This window comes from Myodes glareolus, chromosome 1 (assembly GCF_982192425.1).
Source record: "Myodes glareolus chromosome 1, mMyoGla1.1, whole genome shotgun sequence".
NCBI lineage: Eukaryota > Metazoa > Chordata > Mammalia > Rodentia > Cricetidae > Myodes > Myodes glareolus.
In genome coordinates, this window is record NC_142026.1 from 100,413,009 (window position 1) to 100,429,506 (window position 16,498).

General features: G+C 39.0%; 1 protein-coding gene across 2 annotated transcripts in view; it reads right to left on the minus strand.

The window, feature by feature from the left end:
• Tbc1d32 (TBC1 domain family member 32) overlaps nt 1-16,498 on the minus strand; it is a 207,107-nt gene that overhangs the window by 43,270 nt on the left and 147,339 nt on the right. For both annotated transcript variants that reach the window (XR_015739040.1, XM_048425064.3), the window contains exons 26-27: nt 15,676-15,801; nt 5,726-5,809 (exon numbers count right to left, since the gene is read on the minus strand). Coding sequence is in view for 1 of the 2 variants with exons in the window: in XM_048425064.3 (XP_048281021.3) it covers nt 5,726-5,809; nt 15,676-15,801 (210 nt within the window). In the remaining variant the exon portion in view is untranslated. The remainder of the gene's footprint in view (nt 1-5,725; nt 5,810-15,675; nt 15,802-16,498) is intronic.

Below are 16,498 nucleotides of genomic sequence, written 5' to 3' on the forward strand. Positions count from 1 at the left end.
AAGACATAGAAGAGGGATTGTCCAATGACATCATGCTCAAGGCCTTTTAGTTAACAATGTGTCAAACTAATGTCTTAGTTTCATATGAAAATTATTTAAAATAATCAAACATTTTAGTTATAAATATACTCTGAAAATAGAATAACTTGACAAAAATAACTTAATACGAACTTCAGTCTCTCATTCCCGGAGTGCATTCTCTTCTATTTTGGGCTTATGAAGCAAGCACATTTATCTGGAATTTCTTTTAAGACAGTATGTCTATTCTGCCTCATACTTGACTAACAGTGTGCAAATAAATAACTTTCCAGAAGAGTAAAGACTTTCTGCACTGGAGGACAAACCCATGGCTGGAGGAACAGTTACTGCACGGCTGCTTACGGAAGCCCTGCTGTGTATATCCTAAACTGGCCACCCAAAGAGAGCAACGTGCAACACACCCTCTGCTCTCTCCTTCCTTCCCAGTGAGCCTGCAGACCCTTCTGCTTATTTTTCAAACTGCAGTTGTGCTTACTTCTCAGCCCATAATAAATTCAGTACCGTGTGACTGAGCTACAGCAAGCACCTTTAGTCCAGGCTTTGGAAGGAAAGGGTGTTACTGTTCCCACATCTTGGTGATACAATTACCCTTCTCTTTCAGCTCTGCTGCCTCACAGACAGCCAGGAACTCCTCGTCCTCCACCCCTTTCCTCCCTTCATCTTCCAGGACAGCAGTCAGCACCGACGGCCAACCCAGCGATCTCCGTGTCACTCTTCCTGCTTCTCAGTGACAAAAGCACATTTCAAATGCTAGTTTTAAAGGTGCCAGCACTGCATCTGAAACAAAGGAGCTATACCTGAAAATGTGAGTTTCCGTCAGTTCCCACCTCACTGTGTGCTACCACTGATTTTGGATTGTGCTATAGAGCTTTCTACGAACTCAGCTTCCTATGATACACCCCCGTGAATGTAGCGAACATTCACAAATATTAGGCAAGCAAAGAATGTGTTGGCCCAAAATTCAATCAAAATATAAAAGACATGTATATGCCTATATCAAATTAAAAGTTATATTTTAGGTACAGAAGCGATGACTCAGAAATTAAAAGCACCGGCTGCTGTTTAGATGACCTGGACTCAGTTTCCAGCACACATATGTTGCTCACAATCATCTGCAACTCCACTCACAAGGGAGCCAACATCTCCTGGCCTCTGGGGGTGGCTGCATACACATGGTGCTCATGTATGCATACATATATGCATACAGGCAAAACACCAACACACAGAAAAATGCAATAATAAAAACAAAAAACACCATTCTTTAAAAATGTTACATTTTAGGGGCTAGGGAGATGACTCAGAGGTTAAGAGCTCTGGCTGCTCTTCTACAGGACCTGCATCCGATTCTCTGTACCCAAATGACAGCTCTCAACTATTGCATGGCCAGTTCTGGCCTCTGTGAGCACCAGATATGCATGTGATTCATATACATAACACATATCCATAAAATAAGATACAATTGATTTCTAAAATTACATTGTAATAGCCAAAAGTGAAATGATGGTATCTTTCCAGTCTATAGATAAATTAGTATCAGGAAAAGATTTTTATGAATCTATGCCTTTGTGAGGCATATTCAATATAACACTGCAAAGAAGCAATTACAATACCAAAATACTTTGTGTATGTGAAAGACTGGAGCTGGTAAGAAATGAACATCTGTAAGTTTTGTGAAGACACCTACAGGGGTGTACCACTAACGTTAAGTGTGCAGAATGTTTATCTGTTTGTCCATTCGTCTTTCTTTGAGAGGATAAACAATGAAACTAATTTGATTTTTCCAGATTTGCAGATTTTATAGTGAGCTGAGATCCTGAGGGAACTAACAACAGATGGATAGTTGCGTTGTTCTAATTTCAGCTACCTTGGGGCTTAGAAAGCTGTCATTTTTTAAAAAGACAATGGATTTCTCACTTTAAGAAACAAAGAAAAGCAGTGAATATGTCCAGAATTTATTTTGAAGCATCGTTTATATTAAACCACGGCTCTTTCCAACTTGCAGTAATTAAAGTGTGATTTTACAATAGCAGCCATTGTTCTACCATCTAGAAGACACATCAGGATGAGGACACTTACCAACTCTAAAAGAAACCAGCACTAACTCACTGTACCACAGTAATAAGTATCCAACAATCAGTCAACAGGAAGCTGCTTTATTTCTGGCTTTACTAGAAAGCTCGCATGGATACCTGTTCAGCTGAACCCTTTCAATAAGTTAAATTCACATTCAGGGTGTATCTGACCACAAAGTGCATACAGTGACGTCAACATCTGAAATTTCACTCAGCACAATTCAGAAAGGTGACAAATAGGAAATACATGCCCATTATGTAATCAACCTTGATAAGTGTTTTTATAAGAAAAATACATAATCTTATTTTTATACTGTTTGTGGAACATATGATCCAGCAGAACAACGTATCATAAAGAGCTGCTGAGAGCGGAGGTGACTACTCTTCAGCCTGAAGATTTCCAGTCAGAGGAGCCCACGCGTTCAGAATCTTCCACTCATTCCTTGCTTCAGGTGTCATTGCTAAACCCTGCTATGTTCTCAGGGAAGGTTTAAGACTTCTTCAAAAAATTACAATTTCCTTCCAAATTCATGTCTTCAAAAATCTTCCCAATTTATGATTTCTCTCCTTTATGTCTCAGTTTTCTTGTTTTAAACATTAAGAGCTTTCCTGCTTCAGAGGGCTTTTCGAGGGTCATACGACACAATGTACGAAGACCCTCAGAAGACACCTAAGCCAAACAGAAGCTCAGGGGCTATCCGTTCCCTCCATCTGACTTCATCTTTTCATCTATGTGTTTATAAATATCACTGTATTTGGACTCATTATGAAATTAAAGTCGTAAGAACAGAGACACTTACTGTTTGGGCTAGTTTTATGTCAACTTGACACACAAGCTATAGTCATCTGAGGTAGGGAACCTCAATTGAGAAATGTTTCCATGAGACTGGGCTGTAGGCAAGCCTGTATGGCATTTTTTTAATAATTTGGGAGGGCCAGGCTCACCCCATTGTGGGTGGGGCCACCCAAGGACTGCTGGTCCTAGGTGTTACAAGAAAACAAGTTGAACAAGCTATGGGGTGCAAGTCAGTAAGCAGTACTCCTCCATGGCCTCTACATCAGTTCCTGTCTCCAGGCTTTTTGGTTTGGTTCCTGTCTCTGCTTCCCTCAATAAATAGACTATGATTCAGGATATACAAGCCAAATAAACTCTTCCCACCACAAGGTGCTTTTTGTCATGGTATTTCATCATACCAGTAGAAACTCTAAGAAACTTACACAACATCATATGTAAGAGAGAAATGCCTTCTTCATTTTACTGTATAGTCACTGCACTTTCTCAGCAGTTCAGAACATTGACGAGAGTCCTCCTTTCTCTCACATCCTATAGTCAATCTATTGTTTGGTCTGGACAGCCATAGATTCACAATGTACTCAGCATTCAAATGCTTCCTCCTACCTTCACTACGGGGGCCCTCACATGAGGCATTCTAACTTTTCATCTGGACCCCTCTGCTGTATTCCCTTTCCTCCTTCAGTCCTTTCTAATGTGGAAGACATAGTAAGCTTATAAAATACAAACCACACAAACATTCATAACAAATAACTAGAAAAGTGTTAATACACAGCTATAATATGTGCTTGGTAAAAAAAAAAAGACTATGCAGTTATCTGGAACAGGAGAAAGTTGGCAGTGGCGTTAACAGCGGTATTCAATAAAATAAATAAACTCAAGTCATGGAGAGAAAGAGATGATATCAGGAAAAATAAAAGAAGCAAAACAATTAAGAGTATGAGTATCAAAAGAAGTTTAGACTCTACTCAGTAGTCAGGGGAAGAAGTAGAGGAATGAACAGATCCAGATTTGCATGCCAAGGATCACCCTTACTGTGTGCGCAGAATGTCATTTTGCTGGGTGTGCTGGCATAAATGTCTTATGACTATCCTAGAGAAGCTGAGACGGGAGGAGAGCAAGTACAAGGCTAGCTAGTTGCACTGTGAAGCTCTGTCTCAAACAAAACACAACCCCAGAGACAACAATAATGTATGTGTTAAACAACCAGACTGAAAATTGAAAAGCATGCAAAGGGTCTCTGATACCCTAGGCAAGGGGCAATGCTGGCCTTAATTAACATAAAGAAGAATAATTAGGAACAAAATGGAATAAATTTGAGATGCAGCAGAGGTATAGTAAGAACATAGGAGTAGTAATGGAAGGCAAATATCAATGCTGACTTCTCAGTTTCTACCTGGATGCACCTCCTACCAAGACAGGACACATACAAAGACAGCATGTGTCAATACATGCAAGGCAGTTATTGCTGACATGCTGAGGTTAAGGAATGTCATGGTAGCTAGCATCCAGGTACAGCTCTTATTCAGCAACTAGAAGTGTGACAATAAAGTTGACAAAAACAAAACCTCTGACTAGAAGATGGAAATTTTAAAATCATTAATTTATCTGAGGTAGGTAAGTGCTACTGTTGAATCTCATCTGAAATGAAACGTGAAGATCAGTCCCTAATGAGAATTTTCAGAAGCAGAAACTTAAGAGGAGTCGGAAAGTCTGTGATGGCTACAAGAAAACAGCGTTTTCCGGAAAGAAAGAAAAGCAGGGAAATTGCACATACAAATTCAGAGACTGTGACAGCATTCATGAGACCTGTACATGCTCAGAGCAGACAAACTCCCATCATGGAGAGAGAGCAATGGCATAATGTCCTACCCTTAGCTAAGAAGCGAATGCCATTTGATAGCAAAGGGTAGAAAGGGCCAGCTTCCTTTAACGGTGTAAGCCCTTGTAGGTCAATTCTCAGGGTATTTAAGAAACATGAATTGGACTCAATGTATTAAGAATGGTGGGCTATGTATATCTGGGAGTAGTTAGGTGTGAATATGATCAAAATATATTGTAGAAAAGAGTATTATTTTCTAAAGGGAAACTGAGAGACTGGAGAGATAATTCAGTGGTTAAAAGTTTTCCTGTTCTTGGAAAAGACCTGGATTCATTCCCAACGCTCACATGGTAGCTTACACACATTCTTAATTCCAATTCCCAGGGACCTAGTGCCTCTTTATGGTCTCTGTGGGTACCAGACAGATAGAGAGACAGACAGACAGACAGACAGACACAGACACACACTGCATACATACATACAGGCAAAACATATGCACATGAAATGAAAATAATTTTTTTTTAAAAAGAAGCAAAAACTTAATGTGAGTTGCCATTTTCGGTCTTCAGAAGGCTACTAGGATTAGATGAGAGAAGAACGCACACACACTGACTGATGTTGACCAAATGATATCACTGGGGGACCGAAGAGCAAGAAGGCATCACCAGTTACATTTCTTTGATGTTGGGACAGGATAATGGGTCAAAATAAACTTTTGCTATAACATTCCCAGTCTTATAACAGACAAACACAGTAAGATAGTTATGAGCTGATGAGATCAGGGAGGGGCATATCATAAAATCAGAACAGCAGGCAATGCTACCAAGAAAAAAATTTGCACTGGAGACCAGAAGCAGATGAAGGTCACAGCATCCCAGGGTGTGAAGCGAGAGGACTTTCAGACAGGGAAGCTTGCACACATCAGCACTCGACACGCATGTCACTATAAAACAGCACCTATCACAAGCCGAGCATCTTGCAAACATCACAAAAAGATACCTGTGTACTCCACTGAAGGGAAGTAGCATTCAGATGGGTTTTCGGTGAGATGTAGAACAAATTTTTCAAGTAGTTCTCCTAAAGCTGTAACAAACATGAGAGTAATTAGAATTCTAAAGGTCAAGAAAGAACAATTCATGACAGTGCATCCTAAAGTCATAGACTAGCACGTGAAATTCTTCTGAGGAGAAGTAGAGGAAAGAGACACTGTGTTATGAGAGAAGAATTTTTTTTTTAAAAAAAAAAGCCACCTGAACTCCACAGTTCTGAGGTGTTCAATTGAAAAGGCTGACTTCTATTAAGATTCATGTTTCTGATTTCAGTTAAATTTTAATAACTTCTCTGTGAACTTATTCAGTATATAACTATAAACAAATTATTCATCATACTTAAGATTAACGATTACTTCAGAATTTGTTAAATGTTTTTAACGCATTCATTAGGTTATCATAAGAAAAAATAGTAAACTCTAAGACCAGGACTACAGCGCAGTTCATGCCACTCTCAAATCTGCCGTATGAGGACTTTTCTACTTTGCAGCTGATGGTATCGGTCTGAGGCCCAGATCAAACAAAGCATGGACTCTCTGACTCAGAAGTGACAAAATGAGTCCTTTCTAGGCCGATGTGATAATACCGCAGCGTTTGCATATATCGTATCAACAGATGCTCCAGTAATCGTGAGTCACACTTGAAGAGTTTGCCCTTCTCACACTTAGACTACTAACCATGACCTTTATTAACTACATGGATCCTACTTTACATTCAAGCATATTTCAAGCATATAATTCTTCAAAGAAGAATTAGTGCTCCACATGTAAAAAACAAATAACAAAAAAGGAATGGTGTGGTTGCCAGTAACTGTGGAGAGCAAGCTATATAACATTTTGATGGCCAGAGATGAAGATGAAATGTTTTGATTCATTGAAATCTATTCATTATAAAATTTCAAAATGAAACAAGTATTTAAAAACATGAAAACTCAATAGCCATGACTTAAGAAATATTCCTGTGTACAGATTTGAGTTTGCAATTGCTTGGGCTGGTTCTATGTTAACAAACACAAGCACGAATCTACCATATTTCTGAAACTGTTTCAAACGTCTTTCTTTTATGAATGTATATATAGCATCCACAGGTGACAGTTTTTAACATCTATGTATATAAACTTTTGAGACAAGTTTTGTAGAAGGACACTGTGAAGAAGTTCACATATAATTATTCTTAATTTCATGGTTAGGACTAACAATCTAAAGTGCAATATAGACAGTAACAAATATTGTTCAGAAACACCATTTTCAATGGAAATGTCCATTTAAACCTTCAATTATAATGTAATTATCTTCATTGAGCTCAACTATATTTGCTGTGTGGTATGTATTTAAGTACAATGTTTGAAAAAACAGAAAAATCAAAGCATATTGCTAAGCAATTACTGGTGTGAATTCTCTATTCAAACCACGCATGTTTTCTTCAAACACCAGGGATTTTGCTTCTGTTCTTTCACACAGGCTCAAACATCAATCCACATGTTGCTTTGATCCTCACAGCAGAAAGCACAATATTTACCTGTGTGGGGGATATTAGATTCACCACTGACACATGAGGTTGAGCAGGTTCAAGCCGGTTCAAAGGAGAGAAGAGAAAAGCACAAACCTGTATCTCTAGCTACAGTGGAAACAAAGTGAGATGGGAGATTCTACTTTCTAATCCTCCAACTACCAGGGAGCAACTTGTAAAATCTTATTTTGATTTTTGCATTTATTTATAGAAATAATATTCTCGGGCTGGAGAGATGGCTCAGAGGTTAAGAGCACTGACTACTGTTCCAGAAGTCCTGAGTTCAATTCCCAGTAACCACATGGTGGCTCACAACCATCTGTAATGAGATCTGGTGTCATCTGTAATGAGATCTGGTGTCCTCTTCTGCAGCAGACATACAGACAGAATACTATATACATACTTAATAAATAAATCTTTAAAAAAAAAAGAAAAAGAAATAATATTCTCAAAATGCCAGCAAAATCTCCCCAAACCAAAAAAGTATCAAAGGTCACCAACATTCTAGCTTACTGTTGAAAAATGCTAAAACTGAGGGTGCAAGAAGCAATTTTAAACAAGTTAACTAGAGAATATTGTTCTGAAAGCCAACTACAGAATACTGTTTTGTTTAAAGTGAATATTAACCTTAAATGACAGATTTGAACTTTCTATAAAGAATTTTCAATTTTGGTCTTTCTATCTTTAATTATTCTTGGTCTCTGGGGTCATAATGTAGTTAAAAGACTCTAATATTATATTTATATAATCTTAAAAGAGCACAGGGGTTTTCTTAGATGAAAACTGAAGGCAGAGACTGAAGAGTACTTAGGTTCTGGCTCCACTTATCTCTTGACCATGCCCCACTCCAATCCTGATCCTACCATATGTTAATCTTGCCCCAAATTCACATATTATAAGATAACTAATCCCCACTGTTGGGGATAATCTTTTTGTATACTGTGGAGATGTGTCTTTGCAAAGGAGCATTCTAATTGGTTTACTAAAGAGCTGAATGGCCAATAGGTAGACAGGAGAGAACAGGCAGGATTTCCAGGGGGAGGGAGAGGAAAGTGAGAAAGAATCTGGGTATGCAGTTTTGCTAGCAGGAATGCATCTATTGAGGGGAGGTACCTGAGACACGTGGCAGAACGTAGACTTAATAAAAATGGGTTACTTAAGTTGTAAGAGCTGGTTGGAAACAAGTCTAAGCTAAAGGATACGCTTTCATAATTAATAAGTCTCCATATTATTTGGAGGCTGGCAATCCAGAGTCCAATAAGAAAACCTGCTACACCCCACCAAGTCTAAGGCTGCTATGGACAACTGGTCACAGCTGGGGGAGGGACATTCAATTTTTTTCAGGAGAAGGGGAATCAGAGGGACAGGGGGAGGTAAGGGGAAGGAGGCCAGCATAAGAAAAGGTAGTGGTGGGAGAGGAATGGGAGGTGGATTTGAACAAACACATTGTACAAATATTAGATAAAATATATTTTCAAAGACATGAAACATCTGGGAAATGTGCAAGCCAGGAGAGACCTGCCCTTATGATGAGACCGGCACCTTTACAAGTGGCTAAGGAGCAGCAAGGCCCACTTCCATCATGAGAGGAGGCAGTGAGCGCTCAGTCTACAAAGCAGATGAGCCCGTGCCAGTCAGGATCTGCCTGAACCCCGATGACTGTCTTCCCAGCTTTCAAAACTGTGAGAAATAAATTTAAGGTTTTAAAATTACCCAAAACTAAGTCACCATCACCACAGCAACTGGTTCTGAAACAAGAACAACACAGTGCGTGCCAATATATAAGCGCCTGCTGGATTCACTGTGCAGACACCCTTAGAAATGATTACATGACCGCAATCTCATCTTAGCATATGAGAGCTACATTAACAGTTCAGTTTTCTCCCTATTAACCTGCAGGTAGAGACCAGATGTTTTGTTCCTCAGACCCTTGCATGTTCAAGAATGTATTCTTTTCCCTCAAATCTCCACTCCCCAAAATTAGAATTCTAATTTTGTAAGAACTTAGACTTTACAACTCTATCTAGCTTTTAATACAAATTATTGTACGCACAGCCATCCTGTGATTCTCAGAGTTTTCAAGTTGTTCATCTTCATTCTTTCATTTAAAAGTCTTTCCTATTTCCTATAATCACAGATTCACGAGTAGTAAGGATACCAGAAGGGGGAGAATGTTCTCTAACCATGCTGTAGAGCGGCCTTGCTTTAGATGAGATCCTCCTGACCTCTCTTCATTTCTGAGGGCAATTTCAGTGAGCTGACTAAGGTTCCACTTCCAGCAGACCTCCATCTGTCCTGAGAGGTCCACTGTCCTCTGCATTGCTTACCCCAAGCAGGAAAGGCTGACTCTCTTGGCTTCTAAGACTTCCTTGGCTTGCTTTTGAAACTGACGTCATTATGTTTGCCGTGGGGTTCCATGCGCTTCCCCACCTAGGGTCTTTTCAGGTCTTATAAGAACAGCTCTCTTAACAACCCAGTCAACATTTCGCTGAGACCTAAACAGAATGGTATCCTTACCCTGGTTCCTTCACTTTCACTGTACCTTTCTAGCAGTGTACAGCAGCCAACTCTCACCCCTGTGAGTACCTTATCTCTTCTCCTAAATAAGGGACTTCAAGAGGCCAGCAGAAGCTGCTCTCTCTCAAATCCAGACTTAGGGTGAGACAGTCAGCAGGCCAGTCCTGGGTAGAATGCAAAACACAGTTTGCTTTAATTTTACAATCATGTCTTTTCACCTCATGATTCTCAGGTTTAACAATTTCTGATGTGGGGTTCCCCTCTGTATGCTATGAATATGTTTTTGCTATCATTGGTTACTAAAGAAACTGCTGGGGTTTATACCAGGGCATAATACAGCCAGACTGGAAGAGATATAGAGAGAGAGTAGGTGGGGTCAGAGAGATGCCATGTAGCTGCTGAAGGAGAAAGATGCCAGAAGGCTGGAACTTTACCAGTAGGCCACAGCCTCATGACGACAGACAGATTAAAAAAAAAAATGGGTTAAGATATAAGAGTTAGCCAGGAATATGCCTAAGCTATTGCCCAAGCAGTGTTGTAATTCACATAGTAGCTGTGTGCTTATTTGGTTTTGGGCATCCAGTAACAAACAAGCAGTCTCCACCTACAAATTTTTTCTACACTTTTGTTGTCCCAGACTATCTTTCAGGACATAAATACTGAGCCTGGATCAGAACCTGTAACAGGAACGAGCAGGCTGCTTGTCATCCCATCTGCCCCACTAGCTTCCACCCAAAATAACCACACAGAAATTGCATTAATTAAATCACTGCCTGGCCCATTAGCTCTAGTCTCTTATTTGCTAACTCTCACATCTTGATTTAATCCATTTCTAATAATCTGTATGTCATCACGAGGTCGTGGCTTACTGGGAAAGATTCAGCATGTCTGACCTATCTGCTCCATGGCGTCTCTGTCTCTTTGCTTTCTTCCTCCCAGAATTCAGTTCTGTCTTCCCACCTACATACATTCTGCCCTATCACCAGGTCCAAAGCAGTTTCTTTATTAACCAATGAAAGCAACACAAATACTGAAGGACTTCCTACACCAAGAGCCATTTCCCATACTGTTTCCATGGAACAAGAAGTTATCTTTCTAAAAGTCTTCTGCCTTTAGGAAGCTACCCTTCCCATGGTTCTGTAGCCAGAGAAAGCAAGGTTTTATTGCTCCATTTTATTTTCCTGCATCTATTGCCATTCTCAATCAATCAGGCTAAAATATATGAATCGAAAGAAAACACAGAAAATTTACTTCCACGGATCCTAAGCAGACAGCTTGCCTTCTGTTTTCTAGAGTTTTTCGTTTGTTTGGTTGTTGAATTCTGTATGTGGGATGCCCAGGGCTGAAAAGAACAAAAACATCTGACCCATCTTCCAAAAGTCAAGGTCACATTTGAACCTCTTTTCACAGTTTTACTATGTAGATCCTTTAAAGACTAAAGCCATGTCTGTCACATAAATCAGTCTGTCATATGTTCTTTTTCTTTTATTGCGACCTTCTTGGAAATTGTTTTTAGGGTAAGGCTGCGAATTATGCACAGGGCATTCTTCATGCTAAGCAAGTGCTCTAGAACTAAGATATTACTCTTGTAGCCTTGAAATTTCATCAGAAAAGGCACTTTCAGGTCAAATCTAATGACCAGAATTCAGTTCTCCAGACCCATATAATAGAAGGAGAGAACTGACTCCCACAAGTTCTCCTGGCTTCCACATGTGTGTTATGTCAGTCACACATCCTACTCCTCCCACCCCATTATGCACAAATACGCATATACATATAAGTACATATATACACATATACACACACAGGAATGCAATATAATTTTTTAAACACAGAAATAATCACTGAATAAAAAAATTATAAAAGAAATTTGTGCCCTTATTTTACTTACTTAAAGTAATTTGAACTTATTTAAAAGTCAGTATACCTGCAATCCTAGAGCTTTAGATGCTCAGGCACCAGGTTTTAGAGTTTGGGGTTAGTCTACATTACACAGCAATATCCTATCAAAAAAAATCATGTATTAAATAATAGCTATCCAGTTGCTGAATAAAAAGTAGTTTAGTTATAAAGATAGTATCTTGTGTAATGAGTTCTTAGGCTGTAAGTCATGAAAATTCAGAAATTTAAGATTTAAATATATATGTGTATATATATTTATACATAAATATATAATATATATGGGTAGTGTCTACGATATACAACCAAAGTTTCAAATATTGACTATTAAATACATTGTATATGTATTGCAGTGACCAATTCAAACTATAGTAAGCACACACAGGAATTTTAGTTATGAGTTAAGTCATCAATCAATATCAATGAAAAATAGAAAAAATACATGTAGGGCAGATATTAAATGGTATAACAATTAGATCACTAACAAAAGATTAATGGGAGATTTTGATTAGAAAATAATGAGGAAATGGTGCTTTAATATAGCTGACTCTAAAATATCAGATGCAAGAAATTATGAGTACCACATCTGGGGTTGATTCAGTTTCAGAATCAATACTGCATCTGGGGTTGACCTGGAACTGGATTGCTCACAATGCACAGACACTAAAACATTGGGTAGCAAAGCCAAAGGAACACCGAGTCAGGTAATATACTGAGACTCTCCTGACAATGATCTAGAAAAAAAAATCAAGAGAATTCTGGAATGGTTTGTATCCTAATGAATAAAAAGTCTAGTAGGAAAGGCCACATCTGTGATTCAACCAGTGAAGTAAGCACCCCGTGTTTCCTTCTGGCACTGGAGTGTTAATCAAATGGAGGAAAGCAAGTGCAGTTACTGCAACCTTAAGATAGTCAAACAAACAAACAAAAAATGTTCTAGAACAGTGCTGCTTTGTGGGTGGAAAGACTCAAACCAAGAATAAGACTGGGGAGGGGTAGAATCTGAGCTCTATTTTCTTAAACACTGACATTTCTATGTGGTCAGGGGAGATCCTGGGCCATGTGAACCATCATTGCACCTAGGGGCTGGGAGGGCAGAGTCACGCAGCTGTCCATCAACTTAGCTTCCTCCATCCTCTCAGTAGCTGTATGTCCAGAAGGACACTGACAAAGACAAGAAGCCCACATTCAAAACATGGAGAAGTTGTCTCCTTTAATTAGCATCAGTCCACTGTGGGAAGAGTATGGTCAGCGAGCAGGTACTCAGACTGCTAGCTGCGTTTCCTTTGGTTTTTCCCTTCCTTCATCTGCCCACTGTGGGAAGAGTATGGTCAGCGAGCAGGTACTCAGACTGCTAGCTGCGTTTCCTTTGGTTTTTCCCTTCCTTCATCTGCCCACTGTGGGAAGAGTATGGTCAGCGAGCAGGTACTCAGACTGTTAGTTACATTTCCTTTTGTCTTTCCCTTCCTTCATCTGGACCTTTTTAATCAAACAGACATTTAAAACTACTCATTCTCTCATAATTATGAACATGCTAACAAACGGGAGGACTATTGTATATTATGAAGCATTACATAAATGTCTTAAAGAAAAACTCAGAATAGGTTAACATACAAAGGGTAATTTACAAAGCTTTAAATTGCCTGACTGTAGGTCACTCACATTTAGAACCCAAGCTACCCAAGACTGCAGGGGTAGACTATGTATGTGTGTAGGGTGAGTGTGTGTGTGTGTGTGTGTGTGTGTGTGTGTGTGTGTGTATGTACCTTGACAGGGCTCACCTGCAGATACTTCCTACCAAGATTAACTAACCTTTCCCCATGTAGCATACTAATAAACACACTGAGGTTCCTAGTTGTGGAGATAGCAGAACCATATATTAGGTTTTCACTCCCTCACTACCAAATTCTGGGGTCAGGACTCAATCTGAGCGGGTTGTGGTAGGAAACAAGTGCGCTATGAGATACTGAGGTGAGACAATTTATTCCTAAGCCAGTGTTTTTCTTGTCTCTGTCTAGCTGAAAAATATTGTCTCCGATAGAAAAAAATGATAGCTATAGAATGGTGGCACAGAAAAGTGACACAAGGCTTTTGACATCGGGGTTACCTGGATTCTCCTCTTGGTTCTTCTATTGCAAGCTAAGCTGTTACCTAAAACTATGAATTTTATCACCACTGATAAAATGTAGACTACATAGTAGGGTCACTGTGGGGTATAAATGAGTCTTGTGTAAGCAACTAAGCATCAGGCAGAGAAGAATGGATCTATAATTGGAAGTAGCTCGCAGTAGGTGGACACAGAATCAACAAAGAATAACTGAGGAAGAGGATGTGGACAGTGCCCTAGTTACCAAAAAGAACTCTCATCTATTGAGTTTATACATCCCATTTCAAAAAGATAATGGATAGCCAAGTGACATTTCTCTTGTTTCTCTGTGAAACAGAAACACTTAAAACTACATTTTAGGAGGTATTTAAATGAACCATTCATTCCAAGCCACTCCTCTCCTAATTTATTATGCATTTTTGGGCATGTGCAAAACCCACTGAGAAAATCCATTTTAAATATCTCTATTATACAATCAAGAGCTAATTATATACATATATATATACATCCAAGTCATTCATACACACACACACACACACACATATTTATAAATCATGCCCATAGGCTCACAGGGAATGGCATTATTAAAGGTGTGGCCTTGTTAGAGTAGGTGTGGTCTTGTTGGAGGAAGTGTGTCACTGGGAGTGGGCTTTGAGGTTTTAGAAGTTTAAGCAAGGCCTAATGATTCACCCTGTCTTCCTGCAGCCTGCAGATCCAAATGTTGAACTTTCAATTACTTCTCCAGACCCGTCTGCCTGCAAGCCACCATGCTTCCTGTCATGATGCCAATGAACTAAACTTCTGAACCAGTAAGCAAGCCCCAATTAAATGTTGGATTTTATAAGATTTAGCCATGGTCATGGTGTCTCTTCACAGCAATGGAAACCCTAACTAAAATATTAAACATATATATATATATATATAGTTTATATAGTATCATATATATGTATATATTTTAATAAATATTATATCTATATTTTTTTCAAGATGATAGGGTTTCTCTGCAACTTTGGAGCCTGTCTTGTAACTCCCTCTATAGACCATCCTGATCTCAAACTCACAGAGATCCACCTGCCTCTATTTCCAGAGTGCTGAGATTAAAGACATGCACCACCACTGCACTTTGTAAATCTTCAGGAAGACTAAACATGGTTTAACTGCTCATTTATACTCATACTGTGGAGAATAATTTGTGATTTTGTTGCTATATAAATATTTTATTCATCTCTAAAAAGACCATTTTCCAGCAAGGTGTAAAGTTAATTTTTAAATTCTTGATTTTAATTTTACAACAAATATGAAACCCTCTAAGTATGGCTGATGAAATGAAGTCACTTCTAAATGATAGCTTTTAGGAAATCTATCTTAAAACAGAATCAGATCAATGTTACGGCTTCGGGAAACTACAGCACATGTAAACAACTGAGGTTAAACTTGCTGATAAGTTTAAACTGGAGGCATTCCTTCAAAACAAAGCTTCCTTAGGAATCATTCAGTTTCGTTGGTGGACGCCTAGTGATGTTTCTAAGATACTTACGTTACTGGAAAACTGGTAAGAGTTCTACAAAGATACAGCAACACCATATATGAAAGACGACTGTTTAAACCAGATAAACTGCAGCCTCAGGAAAGACGGAAACCTCAAACCTGCTGGCTACATGTATAGACAGGCCAGTCTGTAAAAACGCTTAGGAATTCTTTGGCCTTTGATTCTCTCGGAATTATAGGTCCCTTGAGAAGGAGGGGGCAGTGGACTTTCCCAACTAGCATTATGTTTCCTGCACGCACAGGTAGAAATCTTCAGGAGCCACAGCTTCTGCTGAAATAATTTTATGCAGGCAGATCCCAGTAGAAAATAGCACACTCACCACCTCCACTGACTGCATCCGGCCTGGACTTCATTGTTTTACAGAACTGTCTTCGGCAGTTTTCTATCCACTCAGTTTGTTTATCAGACATTTTGAAGCAGGATAACAGTTTTCCGATATCACTGTCTAGGAAGAAAAACAACATGGTAGAATATTACAACTAGATAGAATCAAACATCCATACTGAAGTGAACAGGGTTAACAGTAACACTAATAACAAAATAAAGCAACGATAACTTCTCACAAGAAAATGACAGCATTCCACTGTGCATACTGGAGCCATTAAGTAAATTAACTGAACATCAGTAATATTATATTACAATTGGCAATTATCAGAATGGCCACTAAATGACTAACAGGCAAACCACATATACACATAGCACCATAGCACACATCTAGATGGGATATTTCACATGCAGGACAGGAAAAAGTGAGTAGGTAACAGAGGATCTCATTAGATTACCTATAACAACATGTGATTTTCAGATTATAACTTACTAAGTTTTGGAATTTCCTACTTAATACTTTCAGACTTTGGCTGGTACTGTGTAACTGACCATGAAAGGTGAAGCTACAGGTAAGGACGAACTACTGTATTCCTGTACATATGTACACACATACAACAGGCAGAGAGAACAGTCTGGGTGAGGTGTCCATGATGTAATTTTTTAATTAGTCTTAAAAGGCTGACAGATATCATCCATCATCCCACATTTACCACAGCGAGAATTGCATTTGTATGCATAACTAATAATTGATAAGGATATCTAAGTTTACAAGGAAAGCTTTTTATGATCCCACTATGGCATGGACACTGTACTCA